Consider the following 15,847-nt stretch of genomic DNA (forward strand, 5'->3'; position numbering starts at 1 on the left):
CCACGAACATTAAATTCGCAAGCATATAGTCTCGGCTGACGAACTAGCTTTCGGCGAACGAACCAAACCACACAGCGCCACGGTGGCTGGCGGACTAGTTTTTGTCACCCCCTTTCTTTGATTGCGGACGTAGTTTGTTATGGAGGATACTTTTGCTATTATGGGACAGAAAAAGACCCCATCACGGGCTAATCTTAAGCCGAAGAGGACACAAACGTAAATGACAGTTGAGCAGAAGGAGATCATTGAAAAACACCAACGAGGTATGCGTTTGTGTGACTTAGCTGTCCCAGTACCATTACGCTAAGTCGACCATTGCTACCATCCATTGACGACTTTATTATATCGTAGTTTATTTCTTTAATTACAGTCCAATAGCATATTTATTATACATAAAAGAAGGTATGCGTTGTGTAGTTTTATGGCTTATTTAGTCGAAAATTATATTTTATGGGGACCCGGGAACATATTATTCTCATTTTAATGGTTTCTTATGGGAAATAAATGTTTGGAAGACAACCTTTTTGCCTTACACACAATTTCTGGGAACCAATTAGGTTTGGAAGCTGAGGGATCACTGTATAAGACGCACCCATGAGCCTTGATTTTCTTGAAAAGATGATCCCGCGCCTTATACGCAGGTGCGCCTTATACGTGAAGTCATATTGACAGGACTCGCAACGACTGTCAGCAGTCACCGACTCCATCCCCACCCTGTAGAAGTGCAGAGCTGGATCTATTTTGTGAGAGAGAGGGCTGGTGGCCACCCCTCATTCTCCCAAATATTTTGGACAAATCCTCAAGCTTTAAACAGAAAGCCAATGAAATGAACTCCACAATACGTAAGGAGACAGAATGCTCTGCCAGTCTATTAGTTATTTTAGCGCCTCCCCCAACTTGTTTAAGGCTTATTTATTATTACATAACCGGCAACATCGATGTCTTGTCAATAGCTTAATAAAGTTTGGGAAATACTATACTGAAGGAGAATTGTTCAATAAAAATGTTTCATTTATCGAGCTATTTGCTGTCTATTTGCTATCGATTTGCTATCGAGCTCACTAGCTATCTATTAGCTAGCTAGGAGCTTGCTATCTATTCAAGTTACTTCCGGGTTGAATGGACGCTGGCGCGCATGGCTGTCGTTGCTCACCCACAGAATAACTGATGCTGCGACTGTAAAGTGACCTTGAGTTTTGAAAGGCGCTTATAAATGAAATCTATTATTGTTATTATTATTATTATTATTATTATTATTATTATTATTATTATTACAAACAACCTGAGTGACTTTGACAAAATGGCCCCTTCACTCTTCCATTTTTCGGTACTTGCACCTCAAACAATGGATGTCCCTCATGTCAAAGTCTGAGGCAAACTATGATTTGACGTTTCTGCCCGATTGCCGTTCATTTTAGAACCCGGGAGGCCTTTGATGAAAGCACTCAAACGGCAAGCGCGCACCTGCCCAGGAGGAGGTCCACGGCTCTGCGGTCCATGTCAGGGGAACAACCCAGGCCGCAGTCGCCGACCCGCTCGTCCTCCGCCTGCCTGACGTCTGAATGGAGGCGCGGGACATTTTCCAAGGCCATTTCGGGGGCCCTGCAGACATGACAAGATTAAAGAGAGCCACAAAGGGCGCTGCGGCGCGAACGCTATAAGATATCCAACACTCACATGGGAAGCTGTCTGACGTTGTCCCTGGGGAGAGGGACTTGGAGGTCTTTGAGAACCCTGGCGGCGTCCACGTCGCTTTTCATCGCCGACACCACCATAGCGTCCCGAAGTTTGTTGCCACGCTCCAAAATAACTGAAGAGGAAGGAAGCGCAATGGTCGACTTAGCATACTGGTACTGGGACACTAAGTCACACAGACGTACACCTCGATGTTTTTTGATGATCTCCTTCTTCTTGCTCGACCGTCATTTTCTTTGGTGTCCTCTTCGGCTTAAAGGACAACCGACGTCACTTTTTTGTTTTTTAACTGACACCAGAAAAACGTTTTGTAGCATCTAAAATACCCAAAACATGCAGTATATTTTTAGTCAAATGCAAAACACCAATAAAACTTAAAGTGTCCAAAATCTGCAAAAAATTGGGCATTTTCAGAAAGTCCCGCCCCCAGTTTGTGACGTCACGCCAAGACGTCTTGCATTGCTTGTGAATCAAAACAATGGCTTCAGATTCGGAGAATATGCTTTCTTGTTACACATCCAGTTATGAATATGATTCAAATAGTCCTGATGAGCAAAGCATACATGTTTGCAATCGATTAAAGAATTTATTTGGGCCATTTTGAGGCAAACGGGCGGGTGGGAATGTCTCACCCAAAAAGAGGCAGAAAAATGGCGACCAGCTCCGGTGAGGAATGAATCAGCTCGTTTCCACAGGCTGATACTATCTTTCCATGGAGTTTGCCTCCCTCTTTTGGGTGTAAGACATGGTTTTTAAAAAAAACAGTACAGCAAAATACATTGACGTGATGGAAAGACGCTACAATGCGTCTTTTTTATGGTGAGGAGGCGGTCCTTTTCTGACGTCACGTATGGACTCGTCACCAACTCAAAAACAAGACTTCCTGAAAGTTCAGCGCGAGTCTTAAAACGTAAAATATAGCTATATGCGGTGGAATCTTATTAAAATACGCCAAGAAGTCATTTGAAGCCATTTTACAAATTATGGACACAACTTGTCCGGAGACGTCGGTTGTCCTTTAACATTAGCCTGTGGTGGGATCTTTTTCGGTCCCATAATAGCAAAAGTACTCCACTTGATAGCAAACCACGTCTGCCCTCAAAGGGGGTGTGGAAAACTAGTTCGCCAGCCACCATGTCGCAGTTTGTTGTTATTTTTTTCAGAAGCAGAATCATCTTTATGATTCTGATACGATCGTGAGGTTTAGTATTCATCCGCAGAAAACTAGTCCGCCAGCCATGGTGGCGCTGTGTGGTTTGGTTCGTCCGCCAAGACTAGATGCTGGCAAATTTAAGGTTCGTGAGGCGAAAGGTTTGTGAGCTAAAGCGTTCGTAACCCGAGGTGTCACTGTATTATATTTGGAAAACTTTTTTCATTCATTGAAGGTGTGCCTTATACTCCAATAAATTTCTCCACTGTGAGACTAATAAAGGCATATCCAATCCAATCCAATCCAATCCAATGCGCCTTATATATGGACTAAGTTTGAAAATACACCATTCATTGGAGGTGCGCCTTATACTCGGGTGCACCTTATACACCAGAAAATACGGTATTCTGTTAGCATGTGACTTGGCGTTCGCTCATGTGCTTCGTTGTGTGGCCGTAATCCTTGTGCTGTAACTGGTTGTCTGTCTCACGGTCGCTGGCCATCTTGCCTTTTGCGACTCACCAGACAGGACGTCATTTCCAGGCTGATCCACATCTATTTGGCCGTACGCTTGCAATTTCAATTTCTCTACTGATTCATCTTGCTCAGTCTGCATGGTTGGAGAATCGGAGTGGTCTTTCCCTCTGAAATGCGAAACAGCGTGAGCAATTTTTTTCAGTTAACCCCCCCGTGGGGATGTGAAAACGGTCCTTGGCACACCTTACTGTGTTTCCGCCGCTGCCGTTCACATAGGATTTGATGGCATCTGGAGGCGGAGGCCAGTCAAGTGTCGCCGGCGAGGCGACCGGAGGAACCTTTGGGACGCCGAGGGAGCGGCGTGTGTGGTACACTCCGGCCAAAGGCTCCAAATGGAGCGAAACCTGCAAGCAGTGGGGGGGTGGGTTAACAGGACTCCCGGTACAACCATTCAGGACCATTCAGGTTTTTTTCGTCTTGTCATGATTTACTCCTGGTGTTGTTTACTACTTTGAACCTTGCGCCGTAATATATATACAGTAAAGTCTCGTTATATCGATATTCAAGGGAGTCCGAAAAAATATCGATATAACCGGGACTATCGATATATCCGACCCTGTTTGCATGTAATTTTCTCAGTGCGTGCATAGAAATAGTATCGATATAACCGGGACTATCGATATATCCGATATCGATATAACGAGACTTTACTGTATATATATACTTACCTTACGAACTTTTCGGTTTACGAACGTCAAATTTCTGAAAATTAAACCTTGAAATATGCACTACTTTTCACGATACACACCCACCACGGCTGGCGGAGTGATGTTCTGATTTGGCGGAGTGATCTTCAGCGGAAGCACACGACCGAACGGCGCTCCAGCCGGCGCACTTTTCCACACCCCCGAGGAGCTTTTTGCAGATAATTTTACTATTAGGAAATGAATGCAAGATGATCCCCTAATAAAGACCGTCGAGGAGAAGAAGATCATTGAGAAACACGAAAGAGGTGTGCGTTTGTGGCATCACATGTGCACACCGCGGCTGTCATGTGAATCTCAGCCTGACACATCTCTCACGCTGTGTGTCACTTCCCTGAGAGTAACTTTCTACGACCATTCTACAAATAAAGAGCCCGGTACCGTTCATCATTGCTACCATCCTTTGCCTAAAAGCTTTACACAAAGGCATTATTTAGTCGATGATTTCACATGACTAATGACACCGAAATTGTCACGTGTGTGTTGACAGCTGGGGCGGGGCCGCCGCTCGCGACCTCTGCCAGCCGAAGAAGACACTTCAATTTCATTTCAATGAGTCGCTGTGTCACCTCACCAGTGACATGATTACGACGCTTGTGCTGGCAAGTCCAACAAGTTTGCTTTACCGGAGGTGATTGTTAGCCACGATCGCGTAAGTTTGGTGCTTTCCGGGATCGCGAATGTGCGTGGTGTGCGTGTTGATCCCCTCATCACCGATACTGGGACATTTCAATAAGTCGTTGTCACCTCACTAGTGACATGATTACGACGCATCGCTGTGTCTTGTGCTGTCAAGTTCAAGAGTTTGCTTTGCCGAGGTCTCTCCATCTTTAGAGGTTTAATCCGCATGTTTGTTTTGGCCAAGCTTTTACGTCGGATGCCCTTCCTGACACAACCCTCTGTATTCATCCGGGCTTGGGACCGGCACAAGGATACATAGACTGTGCTTGCAATAAAAATGCTCATACATGAAATCATACATTTAACGTTTCTCTTGGAACCCAGCTCATCTTCATTTGGATGCCAGAGTAACCCAGCTGAAACTTTGTTTAGACCACAGGTGTCAAAGTCAAGGCCCGCGGGCCAAATCCGGCCCGCCACATCATTTTTTTCGGCCCAAATTTGTTAAATTCCATGATGATTGCTAAAATCTGAGCAAAAATGTCATATTTTTGGATGTCAACCACAATAAAAGTCATTATTCTTGACTTCAGATTTGAAAACGAGTTATTCATTAATTTGCTGTGTGCTCTAAATGTAATATTTGAAGGGATTTAAACATTCTAATGGGTTCCCCAAATTCATATCGGCCCTCGAGAGGAAACCATAACTACAATGTGGCCCGCGGCAAAAAATGACTTTGACACCTATGGTTTAGACTAACAGAATTTCCGGGTCACGAAAAACTGTCTACCAAGGCCAGTCACTGTCATAAAAGGGAAGGGGGAACAAAGATTTTTTAGAATAGGTGAGAACGCTGTACCCTGTACTCTGTCTTGTCTCTTCTCCTTGCAAGTAAAAAAAAAATCAACGAGACGTCTTCCCTCCTTTTTGTATGCGTTTCAATTCTTTCTTAATTTCAACTCTAACATTCATTGGTCCTTCGAGCCGGATCGCAACATACCCGATGTTTGCGGACGCGGAGGCGACAACCAAGCAAGTCCGTGCACGGCATCTACAGACCCTTTCCGGGACAGGGGTTGACTCCGTGTATGGGAATTGAAGGTTGACGCGAGAACCGAGGGAAGGAAGACGTCTCAGATGAGTATCTTTCTGTTCTCGCTCTAAAGTGTGAGTGAACTGAGAGACAGAGTAGTCTGTGAGGGCGTACTGTCAATACCGATTGGCCGCATGGTGTTGTTGCATTGCATCGGCATGTTTGACTGAACTAATGCTGAGTGGGTGCAAAACACACACACACACACACACATCGGTTATATCGATAGTCCCGCTTATTACGATACTATTTCTATGCACGCAAGGAGAAAATTACATGCGCGCAGGGTCGGATATATCGATAGTCCCGGTTATATCGATATTTTTCAGACTCCCGAGAATATCGATATAACAAGACTTTACTGTATATTGATGCTAATGTTAGCATGGAGCTTGTCATAGTGCCACTGACATTCGACTGTTTCATCGATGAGATAGTTTCATTGCAAATTAGAATCTATCACATTTGAACCTGTTCTCTAGGCAAATCCTTCTGACCATTCAAGTTTTTTATTACTCGTCCGCTTATTCAAAAGGGGGTGTTTACCTGTTTCGACATCAAGGGCACCCAAGTCAAGATCATCCAATCAAAATTGTGCTTTCCGCCAACACAAGCCGAAATAGGAAATGAACAGCGAAAAAGCGAGAATATATATTTAGTTTTATCTGGTCATTTTAGTCTGAAAAAGTCGGAAATCCGCCGATCTTTGTCAATTACACCCTACACCTCCCTCCTGCTTTTTTTGGGGGGGGGTCCGTCACCACACCACCACCAGCACCTTGCAAATCGTGAAAACAGTCACGAAAGAAACATCGTTAACTTGCTTACACAATTTTCTGTACGGTCCGTGCAAGTTTGGCAATGGCATCGGTTTGACGCCACTGTTCCATTTCGATTATTTCATAAAGCGGGAAAATACGGGAGGTGTCAGAAACGCCCGACCTCAGAGGTGACGCTGCAGCCTTCCATTTATTTTGCCTGAAGAGCGACATTTTAGCCTCCCCTGTGACATCATCACAAAGCCTTTTTGGTTTGATACGTGCCAAGCGAGCCGTCATCGTCTCACCTCCAGCTGGCCCAGCTTCTTGGAAGTGGGTGACACCAGGGCGTGAAATCCGGTGATAGGCTGCGAGCGGGTGAGGCGAGCGATGTCTTGCACTTGAGCGCGGGCCACGGGAAGGTGATCTTGCTTGCTCAAAACCTCCAGCACCAAGTTGCCCATATCTGGACACAAAAACCACAGCCGAAATCAGCGGTGAAAAAGTGTCCAGAGTGACAAGGAATGGTAACGGAGCCACTTCGTTTGTGAGTAAACTGAAAACAATTCATGGTTAGGGTTCCTATTACAACATGAATTATGACAGTCGAGCTCACGATCAAGCTATCTACACAGCTATTTTCTATCTTTTAGTTATCTATTAGCAGTCTAGCTGGCTGGCTAGCTCTCTATCTATTAGCCAGCTTCATGATTAGGGTTCCTGTTACATCATAAATTATGACAGTCGAGCTCGCTATCAAGCTACCTACGTAGATTTCTATTTTCTATCTGTTAGTTATCTATTAGCTATCTACTAGCAGTCTAGCTATCTAGCTAATTATACATAGCTATCTATTTTCTATCTGTTAGTTATCTATTAGCTAGTTATGAGCTAGCTATTAACTATATATTAGCAGTCTAGCTGGCTGGCTAGCTATCCAGCTAACTATCTAGTACCTATCTATTAGCTAGCTTCCTATCTATTTGGATTTGCCTTTTTTTTCTCACAGTGGAGAAATTTACATTTCACAGCAGCAAAGTTATGAAAGGAATGAAAGTAGAAAAACAAAATACAGGAGCTGCTAGAAAGGTAGCCACTCTCTATCTATCTATTTGAGTTACTTCCGGGTGAATGCTGGCACATGTGGCTGCCGCTGCTCACCCACAGACTGTAAGTGTAAGTGACCTTGAGAGTTTTGAAAGGTGCTTATAAATTAAATGTATTATTATTAATACAATACGTGACGTGATCGTGCGCTGGCGTCTTTTCCGTGGCCGCGGTTTACCTGCCAGGTAGGAGGTGAGCTGCTTGGGGCCGCATCGCACGGGGAAGCGAGCTGTGGTCTTGCCGCCCCTATGCGAGGACCCCGCGCCATCCGGGGGGCTGAAGTGAGTGCCGTCCGACGACTCCCCCCACCAGCGCAGACGCACCCGCGTCTCCAGTGGAGGGCCGGGCACGCTCCATCGCAGGCGGCTCACGGTCACGCGCAGGAAGCCGCGCAGCTCGCCTTCCACTAGCGGAGGCAGGCTGGTGGAGGTCGGCACATCGCAAAGTACTGCAAAACAGTCGGCGTGGGAAATCTCAGCGCACACCCGTGTTTGCTTGGATACAATTTGATCGGGGATGGACAAACTTTCCATTGTCATGACAATCATGTATCGGAAAAACAACTCATTGACAATCTAATCGCTGTCATTGTATGAAACAATTCCATTGAGCATATATGACTAGGAGTGCAAAGGACTTTGAACACAGTGCTTTCAAAGTATTCAAGTTTATTTCCGGCCATGAAAAAAGTCATTTTGTTTCCGGGGCAAAGTGTGAGTACTGCCTTTGTGAGTGCTATGGATGCCACGACTCGTCACCCTTTCATATCATTGATTCTTAGCCTGACATTTAATCTTTTATCGAAAAACTGCAACCCGTCGTTGTTGTTGCTGGACACTTAACAGGCGAAAAACGTCATTCATGATTCGATAAAGCCGACCGTCAGTTCAAAGGTGTCGTTACGTCATACAAACGAGACGGATAAATATGTCAACAAGGCAGGATGTAGATGATGGTCATCCCAACAAAACCTCAGCCTCAACTGCTGTCATTGCAGCATTGTTATCGTTCTTCGAACAACAACCAAACAGGAGGATGGAACCAAAAACGGAAACATCTTGACAACAATTTTAAATCTTGACCACCAGCCTGGCTGGCAGCTTCTTGCCAATTTAGCAAGCTAGCCGGCTAACAAAAACAACACTACCTTTCTGCTTCGTGCCCCCGCCGGAGACCAGTTTTCGTCTCTTCATGAAGATATTCGGGGAATACGACGAGCGAGAGTGGCGAACGAGACGACACCGACGCCCGCGAGCATTTTTCAACGATTAAGGACCTTTAGATAAACCCAACAGTGCGCGTACAAACACAAAAGCTACAGCGCCGAACTGGAATCCCGAACGCCAGTGCCGCCTCCGCTCCCGCCCTTTGAGGCACGACGGGAAATGTAGTTCACCACTGCCAGTGGCCCACAAGACATTTTGTTTCGCCAACATTTGCATCACTTTCGTGTTTCGGTTAGCTATCCGACGACAATTCATTCATTTGGATTAATTTCAGACATCACAATTTATGATAGAGGTCTATTGGAGGACGCTACCCTTCGGCTGATACCTAAAGCATGACGGGAAAAGCAGTAGATCATGGAACATAAATACTGTAGTTGTTTGCTATGACATTCAGTACTATCATTTAACATACTGCAGTACTGAATATAAAATAATATAATATAATATAATATAATAATCATAGAGGTACGATGGAAAATGGTAATGATAAATGACATTAAAAGGCCGCCATTTTGTGCCAAAACAGGTAGATGGCAGGAGTTTTTGCTCCTATAGGGAAGACTGTTTTGCCTTTAAGGTCAGCAGTCATGTTTTTAAGGCATATGTTGGCAAAATGTGTCCCTTCCTTGGCAACAAATACCCCCGTAGTCGTGTTTGTTTGGTTTCCCGCACAACGACGAGGCCTTGGCAGCAAGTTGATGGTTAACTGAGACATCACCATGAGCAGCGGCAGCAAAGCAGTTGGAACCGCTTTGAGCAAGGCAGCATCTGGCTGCTTCCAGACCTCGGCCGACCTTGGGCCTGCCGCAAATTTGGCTACGCCTTGACAGCCAGATGCAATGTGTCTGTGTGTGTGTGTGGGGGCCATCATTGTGTAACCTCGACTTCGTCCATTGTTTGACAAACACATTGAGTCTGGTCCCCCTGGGGGTGGCCATCACTGGCCTCTTATTTACGCAACTCCTGCGTCACGCCCGGACTCTGCGTCCAAAACAAACTGTCAGAGCAAACACACGGCGGCCAGTGCGCTCTTTACTAATTGGCTGCCAAACTGGATTTTGGGCCGGGTGATGGAATGCGGCCTAGCAAACCGCTCTTTTGAGTTTGATCGCAAACATGATGCGTCCCCACCAAACGGCTTTCAGCAATCTTGCAAGTACCAAAAAAAGGACAGTTGTTGCAATACAGAATTGTTTCTCTGCAAAAGCCCGATCCGAATCGTGTGTGGCCCTCGACCACCAGGACACCTCAGTTCAACTTTTGGCGAAATTCTGAGATTTTGTTCCTGCTGACTTTGTTTCATACAATTTGTCAAATACACCATGCTCCTTCCTGCTTTTTTTTTTTTTGGGGGGGGTCCTCCACCACCATCTTGCAAATCTTGACCGTTGCGTGCTGATGTGTTGCTGTTCTCGGACATCAGACTCTGCAAGACGCACGTACGAAGCCTCGGTGGCCTTTTTTTTAAATGTTTTTTTTTTAACTGGTGAGATAAGGCGAGCAAAGCACATCAGGAGGCAGAGTCAACAGATCGATGGCTTCAATTACGCAAGGTGACGCAGTCTCCCCACGGCATAAATAGCGGCGGCGGCAGCATTACGGGAGAAAACTGAGTCGACAAGCTTCAGTCAACACGGAAAAGTCTTTTAGGAGTCATTGGAGCAAGATGCAGGCAGCACGTTCCTGTTCAACATGCGCCATCAGGGCCAGCGGACAACTTCTGGGCTTGCCCAGAGACTTTCCCAGAAAAAGAAGAGCAACAGGCGCACAACTGCTCAGGTAATTTCCTTTCTCTCATGCACTCTGTCATTAAAATTTTATACAGTAGATACTTACTGGGTATCTAACTTTTTTTGACCAATGTGACATTCTTGATTCAAATTGTTTTTATTTCAATGTAATCCTACTTAAAAAGGGTGCATTTTTCTTAAGATGTCACATCAAAAAAAATGGTAAATAGTCTTAGTCATTGTGTGTATGTGTGTGTGTGTGTGTGTGTGTGTGTGTGTGTGTGTGTGTGTGTGTATGCGTGTGTGTGTGTGTATGCGTGCGTGCGTGTGTGCGTGTATGCGTGTGTGTCTGTTGGTGTGTTTTGTGTGTGTGTGTGTGTGTGTGCGTGTGTGTGTGTGTTGATGTGTTGTGTGTGTGTGTGTTTGTGTTTGTGTGGTGTGTTTTTTCTTGGCATCAGCGCTCGAAGCTTCCTCTTCACTGCCAGAGAAACAGCAAAACAGACGTTGGTGCAGCAGCAAGCGGTTGCGAGCTCAAAAACAGCCCCTTTGAGTTTGAGCCACCTTGACGCCGTCTCATCGTCGCAAGTACGTCTTGTGGCTCTGACAAATAACATTGCATCGAACACCCGCGCGGATCCCAGGTTGAAAAATCGTACGACACATTTGCACCAAGTGTCATCTCCCAGACACATTCAGGACCCAACGGTTGAACTCAGAAAAGCGGGCTGTACAACTAACCATTACTCTATGAGCGACATGGCACTCTTTACCCCACAAGTGTGCATTTTTGTTTTTTATTATGACTGGCAAATATTGGATTGGATGTACTGTACCTTTATTCGTCTCGCAGTGGAGAAATTAACATTTCACTGCAGCAAAGTTATGAAAGGAAGAGGAAAGGAAAGAAAGAAGTAGAAAAACAAACTAAACTAAACTAAATAACAAAGATGACAGCACAGACACCGAGAGTCATTCATTCTTCAGCACTTTCTGTACCCTCTTTGTGACATGAAGCAGTTCTAGATGAAAGAGGAGAAGATCAAACCCTCCTTTTCAGTAGTGGATCAGGGACGTCATGGTGGAATGTGCACGTCTACTACAAGCTAAATATTGAAAGCAAACACGCAGCTGTAGCATCCATTGAACAAAAAGAGGTTGTTTTACATCTCCTGTCCCACATAAATCCACTTCAATTCCAAGCGCTACAGTTACACATACGCATCGCCGTTCTACGCTGACGGTCCTTTCTTCTCCAATGTGTTTCCTTGCAGCAAGCGGAGCAACTCAGTTACGACGCCTTGATCGGAAGAGCGACGTTACTGGTCGCCGATGGCACCAGCGCCCTCCTGTCGCAGAGCACCTTCGCCCTGGTTTACGCCCTTCACGCCTACGCTAAGGTGAACCTCCATGCAAATCCATTTGTCCCATTTGGGAAATGGGAAAAAAAGTCATACAGTGATCCCTTGTTTTTGTGGTTAATGGCAGTGTCTAAAATAACGTCTGCAACTTTTACGTCGGGCATACAACTTACAAAACATCTCCGCCCGGGTGGCTGACAACTTTTTTGAAAGAAAAAAAAATATATATTTTTTTCCAAATCAAACATTCGCTTTTATTCAATAAAGCAAACGTTTGAAGAAATCGGAAATCGGAATAAATGATTCCGATTTCGAAATCTTCGTTTGGTTTAGAAATTTGGGAATTTCGGTTCGTTTTTGGCAATTTGCATACTCGGCACGGCAGCCAATCAGAAGCCTTCTTCGCGCTTCCGGACTTTCCCGAGTATTATAAGGTCGTGCATTTGCGTATCATTTTCCAAAGTCGATGCACAGAACCTCGGAAGAAAGATTCAAAAGAAGCTAACAACATTTATGACGCTACAAAATGTAAACGTACATTATCCCGTGACTGTAAAGTGTCCTTGAGAGTTTTGAAAGGCGCTTAGAAATTAAATGTATTATTATTAAAAGCATGATGGAAAGAGGAGTTCACGTGGCTTGTAGCAGACGACGCAATGCAAACATTGCATTCTACAACATGCCGAACAGTGTATGGACAAACAACTGGAGCAAAATCAGCAGCAAGGGATATTTACCATCAATTAAGCAAGAGAGCATTTGTGGTGGGTACATCCTTAATTAAAAAAAAAACATTAATACTTTGCAATAATGGAGCTTTATGTGATTAGTCGTCTTATTGTGTTTCAAGTTGTGAAAAATGGAGCAGGAAACTTAATGGCTGGGGCGGCAACTTTTCAGAGTTTTCTGCCCTGCTGTCCGCTAACTTTTTGTCATGAGTTTCAGACACTGTTAATAGGGACCAGGATCACTCGCGATAGTCAGAAATCTGCAAAGTAGGGTTTAGCACACCACACCCGCCCCCGTGCTCCTTGGCTGCTATCTTTCCGACACATGTGACCCTTCACCCAGCCACACATTCACAAACACTAAATGGCCAAATAAAAAGGACACTGATCTAGGCAAGCAGTTGATTAGACTGATCAAAAAGTAACCCATGTGATAAGAGGAGGGGGACTTGGGGGTTGGGGGGGGGGGGGGGCTGAGAAGATGCACAGCCAATCCACATGGCTGTCAATCATTGGATATCGTGCTGTCATCGAGTAACGTTAGATCTAGGCATTTTTTTCTGCAATGTATGTATCAAGGGAGGCGATCATCGAACCGCGAAGTAGCAAAGGATTACTGTCATTATAAAACGGTCTGGATAAAATGTTTCCAGGGTGACAGTCGTTGAAGATATTTTCTTTCTTCCCTTTTTTTACAGGCTGTGCACACACGCATCACCCTGCAGAGACGTTTCCTCATCTCACTGGGAAAAGTGAGCCCGGACGAGGAGGACTCGCTCCAGGAAGCCATCTCGCAACAGAAGGCACAGGTCACTTGAACTCCTTGTTATCTTAGCCAACAATACATCTGTGGTACAGGAGTGGTCCATCAATGAAAAGGTTTCTTCAGCCGTCATCTGTACTTCTTTCAAGGTGTCGGACGTTTCGCTTCTCATCCAAGAGGCTTCGTCAACAAACTAAAATTTGCTGGTAGTTTTGGCCCTATATATATATATATATATATATATCCCTACTGTCCAGAGGTGGCGGTGCCAGACCTCTACTATGATAAGTCCCTGCTCTCAGGTTGGGGGGAGCAGAGGACTATTCACTGAGGCTCCACTGATTACTTCTATTGTCCTGCCTGATTATGGGATCTATGACTGGCCTGTTTGCCCCATTTGGTCGAAAAAGTGTGTTGTAAGAATGATCCAAATTAAACCTCACCGCACCATGGTAATTTATTGAAGGGTTTTGCTGTTTTGTGAAAATAGCTTCTTTTACTCCCCTTTCAAATCATGTATTTTCTTCCGCTAGGGTTTTAACCTCACTGTCGTCAAAAGTGTGGTTGCTAGCTTTTAGGTGTATCATTCATTGTTAGCCGACAAATATAAAATGACGGAATGGCCCGGTAAACCAAAAAAAAAGCATCAGTGCATCTGTCTGAAGTTGGCACGGCATTTCTGACAGGTCATCCGGCATCTGGACGATTGCAAACGCTACGAGAGCACCTGGATCAAGGCCGTCGACTTGTGCCAACGGACGGCGGAGACGGCGTCTGCTTCCGGTGAGTTTAGCGCCGCGTGGCGCGGAAAATCAACCGAGGTTATTTGAACGTGACTGACACCATTGCCGTTCAGGGTCGGAGCAGGCGTCCGTCACCTTGATGGCCAACGTCCAGTTGGCGCGCTCGCACGCCCAGCGGGCCCGCGATGCGGCGGCAGCGGCCGACAAGAAGCTGGCTGAGACCAAAGTGGATGAGATCCAAAGGATGGCCGAGTACGCTGCCTCCCTGGAGGTCGCCGACGAGCTGGAGATACAGGAAGCCTACCTGAGGGAGGACTGAAGAGGACTCGCTCCTCGTCCATGTCCTAGGATGTCCGCTCAGCAGATCCGGACCAATTCAAACCTTCATTTTCTCTTATCATTACTGTAAATTATTGACACTGTTGAAGTGTGTTGGTGACTTTCAGGTGGACAAAACTCGTGCTTTGCGACCAACTTGTCGAAGTGAGGTGAGGAGAAAAAAAATTGGTGGCGTGCAGTGAGTTGAGGACCTTCGTTGAGGCAAAAACTGTACCAGGCCACCACACTCACCTTCAGGTAAACATGTGGAATTGAGTTGAGGTGTTTCATTTTGAATTTTTAAAAAAAGTGCAGAAATCGAGAAAAATCTTGCTTGGTGTGAGGCAGCTAACTTGGAATGAGTCAAGGCATGGCAAAAAGAAAAACTTGACCGCCTTCTAGAGGCCATCGTAAACTTTTGTGTGTGGGGCGTGGGGGGGTGATTATGTGTACGGGCCCCTAAATATAATTCTCGGTTATTTATGGCTATTTATTTGATCACATGAGCAAATGGACAATTGGGCTGGTGAAACAACAGCTGCAATTTTTGCCGATTTCTTGACTTAACATGCTGACGACCAATCTGAGCCCGAGTTTGTGTATGCATGTTGGGTGGGGGGGGTCTTCCAAGAATGAAGGCGTTCATCAGCCATTTTGTCCATTTTGCAAGATCAAACAATCCCAATGAAACCAATTCACGTCCAAAAGCAATCCTTAATTATTCCAACTGTTGGTACAAGTTGTTTGAGTGCCAAGTGTTGCACACTATGGGATGCGATGACGCAGGTACGCTCAAGCTGTTTTCAATATTGTTGTCATTTGTTTTTGTACACAAAGATGCCATCCTGAGTGTTGACAATAAAATACAATGAAACTCATTACCAGCCTCGTTCACTATTTTTTAATTAGCAACATTTGCACAAAAATCAATAGAATTAGATAATTGATGTTGTACTTTGTAGTTTACGATTGTGTAAATGCCTCACTAACACAGCGATACTCAGTGAAACAAACGGGAAATTATTTCGTGAGAGTTCACGAAAGTGTTTCTGAGACAGAAATTGTAATAAGCATGAATAATCATATACTGGACAGCACAAACACAGACAAATACGTTCAAGAAGCTATCTACCTGGATACCTAGCTCACTATCTATTAGCTATCTAACTAGCTAGTTTGATATCTATTAGTTATCTACTAACTAGCTAACTATTTATTCGCTATACAATAGCTAGCTAGCTAGCCTTCTATCTACATACTTGAGTTACTTCCCTGTTGAGTGAACTCTGGCGCATATGGCTGCCGCTGCT

General features: G+C 45.0%; 2 protein-coding genes across 2 annotated transcripts in view; one reads left to right on the plus strand and one right to left on the minus strand.

Annotated features, from left to right (window-relative positions):
• Positions 1–9,030, minus strand: part of c2cd3 (C2 domain containing 3 centriole elongation regulator) — a 33,040-nt gene extending 24,010 nt beyond the window's left edge. Inside the window, exons 1-7 of the mRNA XM_089013126.1 lie at positions 8,816–9,030; positions 7,847–8,116; positions 6,870–7,027; positions 3,566–3,726; positions 3,368–3,489; positions 1,678–1,810; positions 1,465–1,602 (exon numbers count right to left, since the gene is read on the minus strand). Of these exons, the coding sequence (XP_088869252.1) occupies positions 1,465–1,602; positions 1,678–1,810; positions 3,368–3,489; positions 3,566–3,726; positions 6,870–7,027; positions 7,847–8,116; positions 8,816–8,861 (1,028 nt within the window). The 5' untranslated portion in view covers positions 8,862–9,030. The remainder of the gene's footprint in view (positions 1–1,464; positions 1,603–1,677; positions 1,811–3,367; positions 3,490–3,565; positions 3,727–6,869; positions 7,028–7,846; positions 8,117–8,815) is intronic.
• Positions 9,031–10,496: 1,466 nt separating this feature from the next.
• LOC148888019 (diablo IAP-binding mitochondrial protein-like) lies at positions 10,497–15,415 on the plus strand. Its single transcript, XM_089014114.1, has 6 exons — positions 10,497–10,676; positions 11,086–11,212; positions 11,899–12,024; positions 13,412–13,522; positions 14,163–14,259; positions 14,333–15,415. Exons 1-6 carry the CDS (start codon positions 10,564–10,566, stop codon positions 14,536–14,538), a joined length of 780 nt encoding a protein of 259 aa, XP_088870240.1. The 5' UTR covers positions 10,497–10,563; the 3' UTR covers positions 14,539–15,415.
• Positions 15,416–15,847: the final 432 nt, after the last annotated feature.

The sequence above is a fragment of the Hippocampus bargibanti genome, linkage group LG14 (genome assembly GCF_051943395.1).
Source record: "Hippocampus bargibanti isolate YZ-2025 linkage group LG14, ASM5194339v1, whole genome shotgun sequence".
Classification (NCBI taxonomy): domain Eukaryota; kingdom Metazoa; phylum Chordata; class Actinopteri; order Syngnathiformes; family Syngnathidae; genus Hippocampus; species Hippocampus bargibanti.